Source organism: Volvox carteri (assembly GCF_000143455.1).
Source record: "Volvox carteri f. nagariensis unplaced genomic scaffold VOLCAscaffold_45, whole genome shotgun sequence".
Taxonomy (NCBI): domain Eukaryota; kingdom Viridiplantae; phylum Chlorophyta; class Chlorophyceae; order Chlamydomonadales; family Volvocaceae; genus Volvox; species Volvox carteri.
In genome coordinates, this window is record NW_003307588.1 from 908170 (window position 1) to 917130 (window position 8961).

At 59.2% G+C, this 8961-nt stretch overlaps 1 protein-coding gene across 1 annotated transcript in view; it reads right to left on the bottom strand.

Moving 5' to 3' along the window:
* Positions 1-8961, bottom strand: part of VOLCADRAFT_106537 (dynein heavy chain 2) — a gene marked incomplete at both ends in the record, with an annotated part of 17687 nt that overhangs the window by 396 nt on the left and 8330 nt on the right. Inside the window, 16 exons of the mRNA XM_002954764.1 lie at positions 281-885; positions 1140-1353; positions 1755-1890; positions 2265-2365; positions 2749-2907; positions 3198-3335; positions 3613-3746; positions 4162-4331; positions 4670-4673; positions 5239-5391; positions 5776-5939; positions 6283-6473; positions 6818-6955; positions 7143-7208; positions 7790-8013; positions 8338-8455. Of these exons, the coding sequence (XP_002954810.1) occupies positions 281-885; positions 1140-1353; positions 1755-1890; positions 2265-2365; positions 2749-2907; positions 3198-3335; positions 3613-3746; positions 4162-4331; positions 4670-4673; positions 5239-5391; positions 5776-5939; positions 6283-6473; positions 6818-6955; positions 7143-7208; positions 7790-8013; positions 8338-8455 (2715 nt within the window). The remainder of the gene's footprint in view (positions 1-280; positions 886-1139; positions 1354-1754; positions 1891-2264; positions 2366-2748; positions 2908-3197; positions 3336-3612; positions 3747-4161; positions 4332-4669; positions 4674-5238; positions 5392-5775; positions 5940-6282; positions 6474-6817; positions 6956-7142; positions 7209-7789; positions 8014-8337; positions 8456-8961) is intronic.

The window sequence follows — 8961 nt, forward strand, 5'->3', positions numbered from 1 at the left end:
CTGAGGATCCCCGGAGTGGGGGAAGCGGGTAAAAGGCAAGGCAAGGTAAAAGGCAAGGAGGGAGAAAGCGAAGCGGAGGTGGGAAGAAAGGGATGGAGATGACCTGCCAGAGATTCCACCAAGCAACCTACCGCACCACCCCCGATGACTACACACCCACCATCCACGGCCCCCACGCCCACCCATCCAACCCCATTATCGGCAACCCACAACTCACACACTCCCCCTCCTCCCCCTTCCCCCCCAAAGCCACCCGTCGTCCCCAACCCCGCCCACCCACCTGCGAGTCCCATCTCGCGCCCTCCATGAACAGCCCCCGGATGTAGCACCCGTCCTCCGGGCCGCCTGCCAGCCGCCCCTCATCCAGGCTGTCCATCACCTGGAATCCGAACGACACCGTGTCGATGGGGTACGTGTACTTGCGAGCGAAGTTCTGCAAGGTGCCCGTCAGGAAGGCCTGCGGGAAGAAGAAACCGCTGATCCAGTACACAGCAGGCGTGCCGCGCGCCACCCAGTTGGTGATGAAGGTGCAACGCTCCAGGAGGTCGACGACCCAAGCGGACAAAGGCTTCAGGGAGGGGTAGGCGCGGGAGGCCCACAGCTCCGGAACCTGGTTGTCGTACATGCTGTACGCGACGCCCTCGAGCTCGGGGCTCATGACCACCAGACCCTTGAGCGCCTTGATGGTCTCCGCCAGGCTGCGCTTCATGACGGCTAGCAGGTTGTTGTAGCGGATACACTCCTGCGTGAGGACCGTGTTCATGGACTCCTTGTAGGTGGTGGGATAGGTGGCGATGACCGCCTCCACGTCGAACTGGGGCGGCAGGCGGGCCAGGATGTCGGAGGCCAGGGAGCCGATCACCGCCTCCTGACTCTGGCCGCCACCTACAGAGCACACACATACATACACATACACACACATAAACACACATACACACACAGAGGAAAACAGACGTACACATGGACACGTACACGTACACATTCGGGCGGCGGGAAGGGGGGGAAAGGGAAAGGGAAAGGGAGCACGGGTGGGGGAGTGGAGCGGAAGGGGGCGGGACAAAGCAGGTCTTATGTTTTAATGATGAACTGAGAAACGAGAGAAGTGACACGTCACATAAGAGCAGGTGTAGCAGACCCACCCGACGCAATGCGCGGCTGCAGCGCCAGCAACGTCGAAAACATGTCGTACGTCTCATTCTGGTCGCACGTGATGTCGGCGTTCTCGTGCAGTCCAAAGATCTCGGGTTTGGGCACGATGGGGTAGGCGCGTAGCAGCTCTAGGTGGTCCTTGACACCAACCACCACCTCAGGGGGTGTGGCGTAGGTGCCGCTGGGACTGAATGCGTAGCCGGGCTGCAGCGGGACACACAACAGGGGTAGGGAGGGGAAGAGGGGGGAAGAGGGGAAAGGGGGGTTTAATGGACTCAAAAGAGGGTTCAAAATGGGGACTAGGGTTTTAGCCACGGAGTGACGGGTCGGGGGGAAAAATAGAAGGCAGAGTACTTAAGCCGGTCGCGGGAAGAAGAAGAAGGAAAACAAAGACGAAGATAAAGAAGGAGGAGGAAGGGGAAAAGGGAGGACCTTGGTATGGCCCGGTGATGGTGAGGTTGCGGGCCTTTGCCTTACCTCCGGGCTTTGCTCGCTCTCACTCTCGCACACCCCTTCACTCACTCTTCCCTACCTGCCGCCCCTCGGGGCCACCCTCCCCCGCCACCCTCCCCCGTCTCCTTCCCCTTCCCCCTCCCCCTCCCCACCTGCAGCACTTGCGGTCCACAGAAGGTGTAGATGAGGTTGTTGATGAGACGGCGGTCCTTGTCGTCCGTCACCCGGCCGCCGTAGTTGATCTCCGTGAACAGGAAGCGAAGTACCTTGAAAGGGATCTCCTTGTACCTGAGTCGCGCCGCGGGGGAGGGGGTGGAGGTGGATGGAAGTGGATGGAGGTGGAGGAAGGGGTGGAGGAATGGGTGGAGGAAGGGGGGTTAGGTGGACGGGAAAGGAGAGAGAAGGAGGTGGGGGTCACGAGGGGGCGGGAGAGAGAGGGAGAGATGGGGGAGGAAGGAAGGAGGAGGGGAAAGGGGGTTTGGCATGAGGGAAGAAGTCCAGGACAGCAGCGACAGCAACAACAGCAACAGGGAGGGCCAGGAGCATCCCCGGAGGGCGAAAGCGCAAAAGGGCGAAAGCCCAGAAGCCCAACAGGTCAGTGGGGGAAAGGGCAAACAGCCCAACACCTCCCTCCCCCCCCTCCCCCCGATCCGCCCTCTCACTTGTCCAAGTACTCCTGCAGTTGCGCCAGTGACACATTGAGATCACCATCCGTGAAGTCGTAGCGGATGTTCCAGCCAAGGGGACCGAACTTGCGACGATCCTGCGTGTGGTGGTGGGAAGCGGGTGGTGTGGCGTGGGATGTGTATTGACGAGTGTGAGAGTATGTGTGCATGTATGCACGTCTGGGCACGTGTCAGATCCACGAGGTGAAAGTCCTTGAGCTCTTCATCTCCCCTCCTCCCAACCCATCCAAGGCCCCTCTCGCCAAATTAGAAGCCCCAAAACCCCCAAGCAAGCGTCATCCGCCTCCCTCAGGCTTCCCCTTCCGCAACACAGCCGCTGACGCCGCCGCCGCCGCCATCGCTGATCAGCAGCCGCAACAATCAGCCGCAAGCGCAGCAGCTGCCGGCGCTGTGGGCCACAAGCAGCCCCCTTCCCCCTCCTCCCAAACCTTCCCCCTCTCAAACCCCAACACACCCCCACCTGGATGACCGCGTGGAAGAGACACAATCCAAACACAAGTCGGCGCCACTCGTCCGGCTTCGACGAGCCGGCTAGATAGGAGTCCGTTAGGCGGTTATACTGCCGTACAAGATTGGACTTGAGGCCCTTGGGGGGCTCCAGGGTCATCTTGACACCGTTCTATTGGTGAGATTTGGAAAGGAGGGACGGGGGGAGGGACGGGGGGTACAGTGGGTGAGAGGGTAGGTAACGGAGATGGTCGTGGACGTGGTGACAAGTCTCCTGCACCATACACATACATGTATACACACATACATGTATTCACACACATACATATATTCACACATACATACATACATATATACACACATACATACATACACACATACACAAACACGCGCACGGCAACGTCTCCTCCTCGTGACACCCCCGCATGTGTCCCCCTCCCCTCCCCTCCCCCCCCCGCGCACCTGCAGAATGGCCACGGGGAAGTCCGGACTGGGCATCGACGTGAGCCACAGCCTGAAGTCCTTGTGCACTCGGTCCGGGGAGATACCCTCCACGATGCGCTCCAGGGTGGGCATCCAGCTAACCGCCAGATGGCAGTTCTGAGGGGAAGAGGGGCAAGGGGGGCAAGGGGGAGGGGCAAGGGGGGCAAGGGGGGAAAGGGGAGAAAGGGGAAGGAAGGAAAAAAAAGGGCACATGAAATAAAAGCGATACGCAATAAGCAGGATTTAACTTGGATCCCCGGGGATGTCGGTCCCATCATCGCAGTAAGCCCACATCTATATTCATTTGCCTCTCCCTGTACACAGGTACGCCATTATAACAACCCCAAACCTACCCAATCCGCTCTCCGAAGCAAACTAAACTCCAGCTGCTCACCTGCAGACACACCCAGATGCCCCTCTCCATGCCCGCCTCCAGCAGCCTCTCGGCCTTGGGGCCCTGCCCCTGCCCCAGTGACACCTTCTCGAACTTGCGACTGAACTTCATTTCGTCGGCTAGCTTCAACAGATCTAAGAGGACACAGAACGGGGAGTTGGCGGTTGTGGCGGTTGTGGGGTGGGGGGAGGGAGGTTGGCGGAAATGGGGCCCGAGGGAAAGGGAAGAGCACAGGCCAAGGAAAGCAGGTGGTGTGTGAGGAGGGGAGTGTCAGAGGATCAGAACGTTGAATGGAAAAACGCTAAGCGGGGTTAAAAAGACGCGGTGGATGGTAATGGTGGTGGTGGTGGTGGTAGGGAGAGGGGCCCCTGGAGGGGGAAAGAGAAAGCAGACACACATACAGACAAATGCATACTTGCCCACATACGCACATGCAGACGCGACACACAAAGCTGTCGCGTCATATGTCTGTAGCATGGACAAAGCATGTGCGTATATGTGACAAAGCACACACTCCCTCTCCCACTCCCTACCCCTTTCATCACCCACCCGCCATGGGGTCCGCGCCCGGGCTCAGCACGAAGATGAGGGGCACGGAGGGGGAGCTCTCCTTGTAACACGTGGCCAGGTCGAAGGGCGGCGGCTCAATGAACCTCTGCCCCAGGTGCTCGGACACGAAGGCCTGGACAGCACCCGTCACCTTGTCGGGGCGGAGACACCTGATGATGATGATGATGACGACGATGACGATGACGATGATGACGGCAACATAGAGTGGGAGAGAAACATGAGGGGGGTGAGAGGGAAATTGGATGAGCGGGAGATGATGGGGAGGAGACGGGAGGAGAGGGGGAGAGAGAGAGGGGGAGAGAGAAGATAAGGGCGGTTGGGAAGGTGGGAGGTGGTGAGGAAGGGAGGGGGAAAGAGACAGGAGAAAGCGAAGCAAAAGGGATAGGGAGAGGAGGAGTAAATGGTCATGCTTCTGCTTCTGCTGATGCTGATGGTAACAGGAACGAGATCTTCCGCTTCTCCTTCCACTAAATTCAACTTCCATTACCTTCCTGGATGACCATCATTATCAGATCCAGATCCAGATCCAGGCTCTCCCCCTAATCAGATCAGATCAAACCAAATCAGATCGCACCTGAGGAAGAGAAGCTTCTGGAAGGAGTCCAGTTGGACGCTCCAGGGGTGCTCCAGCGGCATCTCGTGGGCGTCGTTGGAGTCGAAGATAGCCCGGTAGTGGCCCAGATTGAGCGCGATGTGGTCTGGTAGGAGGTAGGAGGTAGGAAGTAGGAGGGAGGAGTCTCGCTGAAATCACACAACTACGCAAACGGTGTGTATGGTAACGCCCGCGCACATGCACCAACAGACGCGAGGACAGACAGACAGACAGACAGACAGACAAACGGACAGAGAGACGCACCAAAACCTGAAAATGCAAACGCTCTCTCTCTCTCTTACATCTCCCATTACACGTGTCCGTGAACCAATAGACGAATTCTCACGCACATACACTTGCACACGCATACACAATTCCTTCTCGAAGACAATATCTTCAAGGCACACCCACACCCACAACTCACAACCCACACTCACACACCCATCACCCACACACCCACGCACCTGCGAAGCCCCTGTAGCTGGGCAAATTGCTCAGATTGAGCAGCTCGTTCCAGGCCTTGTCCGTCAGCCAGTCGGGCGCGGGGTTGGGCTGTGTGGGCTCACTGCTGGTGGGCCCCGCGAGCAGGAACCGCCACTCGCGACTGTCGATACGATCTGAACCGCGGGGGGGGGGGGGATTTGCCGGGGGGAGGAAAAGAGAGAAAGAGGATTTGTGGGTGGTGCGTGTATGGATGTGTGGATGTGTGGATATGCGGGACGGGATGAGGATGGGAGGATGGGAGGATGGGAGGAGGAGGTGAGGAGAGGGAGGAGAGGGAGGAACGTGGTAAAACTGATTATCCTTTGAAGCAGTTACGGCATCAGCAGAATCGAGAGATATCACAGCGGTCCCAAACAGGAACGCTGTGGAAAAAAAGGCCCACCACGAAACCCGCCGAACACCCTCCCCCTCCCCTCAACACGCCCACCTCCGCCGAGGCCCCGCACGAGACCTCTCCCACGACCAGGCCCCCCCTTTCTCACACACACAGCCCTTACTCTGGTTTTGCAGTATCTTGATGGTGAGCAGGAGGCTGAACATGAGCTTGTGGGCCTCGAACAGGGAGCGGCAGATGTTGACGTACAGCGAGTAGGTGAAGTGCTCGTTCAGGTTCTCCCCCCGCTGCTCCACGGTGGCTGCCTTGGGGGCCTCCTCAATGCCGCTGTGGGGCGACCGACGGGCGGAATGGTTAGGGTTAGGGGGGGGAAAACTAGGTTAGGGGGTAAGATGGGGCGGAGGGGATAAGGGTAAGGAGGCGCAGGAGACAAAGAGGGGAGGAGGACGTGTGACAGGGGGGGGATGTATTTTGTTGTGTACAGAAGGGGGACTGCAGGTGGAAGGTGGGGGGGGCCCCTCCGTGGGGGGACGTGAGGGTCAATCATTCCTCTATAAATACCCCCCCCCTCCCAAAGCCATTTCTTCCCTCCTCCCCTCCTTTTCCCGTCCCCGCCAACCCCTCCCCCCTAACTCCCCTCCCCCTCCCCCGCTTCTTATCTTAATCTTACCGCACGAACATGGATATGAACCAGGTGAGGCTGTACTGGTACATGGGGTCCACCAGCGCCAGGTCGGAGATGGCGAAGAACAGCAGCGAGGCCCGCAGCGCCACGGGGCGGTACAGCTCCCGGGTCTCGTCGATCTCACGCTCGGTGGCCTCCGCCTCGGAGACCTTGGCGGCGATTTCGTTGGAGGTCACCTGAGGGGGGGAGGTAGAGGGGGGAGGTAGAGGGGGGAGGTAGAGGGGGGAGGTAGAGGGGGGAGGTAGAGGGGGGAGGTAGAGGGGGGAGGTAGAGGCAAAGGGGAGGGGGCAATAGTGCGGAGGGAAAGGGGAAAGGGGGAACGGGGAAAAAGGGGGTAGAGCACCAAAGTAGGAAACCGACAAAAGGCTGGTGTGGGGGGCACGGGGGGCTCCCATGGCTCCCATGTGTATACAGAAATACACACACATAATACTGCAACCCCTTGTATGCGGTCTCCCCCCACCCCGTCTCCCCCCACCCCGTCTCCCCCCACCCCTCCGACCTCTCGCATGCACCTTACCTTGGACTGCGCCAGTGTATTGATGAGCTCTTCGTCGTCCAGGATGTTGCCACTGGAGGCGGACAGCATCGCCAGGATGCGGTCCTCTATGTCCGACAGCTCCTTCTTCATCTTGGCGTTGGATACCACCAGCTGGCTCTGTGGGTGGGTGGGAGGAGGGGAGGGAAGGGGAGGGGAACTCGCCACCGCCTTAAGAATACTCACAATCCCTATGCCATACCCGAATATTTCACCAACTCAAACTCAGAAGCTCAAAAGCTCAAGACCTCAAGAGCCCCTTCCTGCCCTTTCTCCCCCTCCTGCCCACTTCCCCTCCAACTCCTACCTTGAGGTTTGCGAGGTCAGGTCGCTCCTGAGTCACCACCGTACCTAACAACTGGTCCTCAAGACCCTGAGGGGAGGAAGGGGGGGAGGGAGGGGGGGAGGAAAGGGGGCAGGGAGGGGGGGAGGAAAGGGGGGAGGAAGGGGGGGAGGAAGGGGGGAAGGGAGGGGGGGAGGAAGGGGGGTGGTGGGCAAGGGTCGTGGGGTAAGGAGGCCGCAGGAGGTCAGCAAGGACCGCACGCGGAGATGTGTATGTGGCAAAGAGGGAGAGGGGGGGAGAGGGGGGGAGAGGGGGGGAGGGAGAGAGTGTGCGTTTGAAGCATCAGGACGACGGGACGCGACGCAGCGGGAACAGCAGGGGGGCGGTGAGACAGGGGGGCTGGCGGGGCAGGTGGCGCGGCGCAACCAAGCTCACCGCATGTTGAGGATTGCCCCCACCCACTACCACCCACCCACTACCACCCACCCATTACCACTCCCCCATCCCCCTCCTATAACCCCCCTGACATACAAACACACACGCACACACACACATTGCCAAACATTCTGACCCCAAATCCCACCCCCGAAACAGCACACCAACACTAAACACTAAACACGCAGCAACAGCAGCAGCAGCAACAGCAGCAAAAACACAGCATTACACATTACCTCCGGCGTGACGAAGAAGTTGAGCAGCGACACCTTCACGGACACCTCGGGGGCGTAGTGCGGGTTGCGCAACTTGGTGGTCATGTAGAACCGGAAGTCAGGGTGGTAGGGGATGATGTTGTCGCCGATCTTGATGACCTCGCTGCCGCCCTGCTTGAAGGTTTGCTTCAGCAGTAGGGGCTCCAGCGCCGCGTCCAGGGCCTCGCCAATGTTCTCAAGGAGCACTAAGGCACGGGGCGGAGCGGGTGGCAGGCAGCAGTATTTGATGGAGGAGGAAGAGGAGCAGGAGGAGGAGGAGGAAGAGGAGGAGGAAGAGGAGGAGGAGGAGGAGGAGGAGGAGGAGGAAGAGGAGGAGGAGGAAGAGGAGGAGGAGGAGGAAGAGGAGCAGAAGCATGAGATACACGAGAAAGCACTTTGAAGGAAATATACCTTTGTTGCTGCTTCAGTTGGAATAAGGTCTTTAGTAGAACAGTAGAAATTATGTTTCCAGCGAGATCCCAGAAGATAAATCTATAAAAATTGAAGAAAGGCTTGCGCACACACCGTACCTGCTCGTCCAAATCGTACTCCGTTCTCCAGCGTGCGCAGGAAATCGCGATCCGACAGCTTGATGACGTCGAGACCGCTGTCTCGCTCCATGTTCTTGATCCACTTGTTGGCCTGACCCTGCACGGCGGAGAGCGCGTGTGCATAGGTGTGTGTATAGGGGTATGGTTATATGTATGTAGAAGGGGGTGGGCGGGGGAACGAGGGGGTGGGCGAAGGGAGGGGGGAGCCCAGTCAGGGAACGTTTTCTTCGCAACGGCGGCTCTACAGGCTCTACGGCTACTTCATGGCCATATGGCTAAGGCTTGTCGGGACGTGACGTAGCACACGATAGACATGGGAGAGGAGACTGTTGGCAGCCGTTGACTGGCTGACTAACTAACTAACTGACTAATGACCTGTTGAAAAAAAGAGCGGAGGTTCCCCCTCCTCCCCAAAAGAGGCTCGCCCACCTCGAACAGCACACTGCCATCCTCCTCATCAGGTCGGTCACCCCTAAGTTCCCCTCCCCGCCCCTCCCCGCCCCTCTCACCCCGCCCCTCCCCGTCCCGCTCGTCCACCAGGCAGCGCGCACTGACCCTCCGCCCCTTTCTCCCCCAGTTCCGGCCCTCTGGCCAAATCAATCC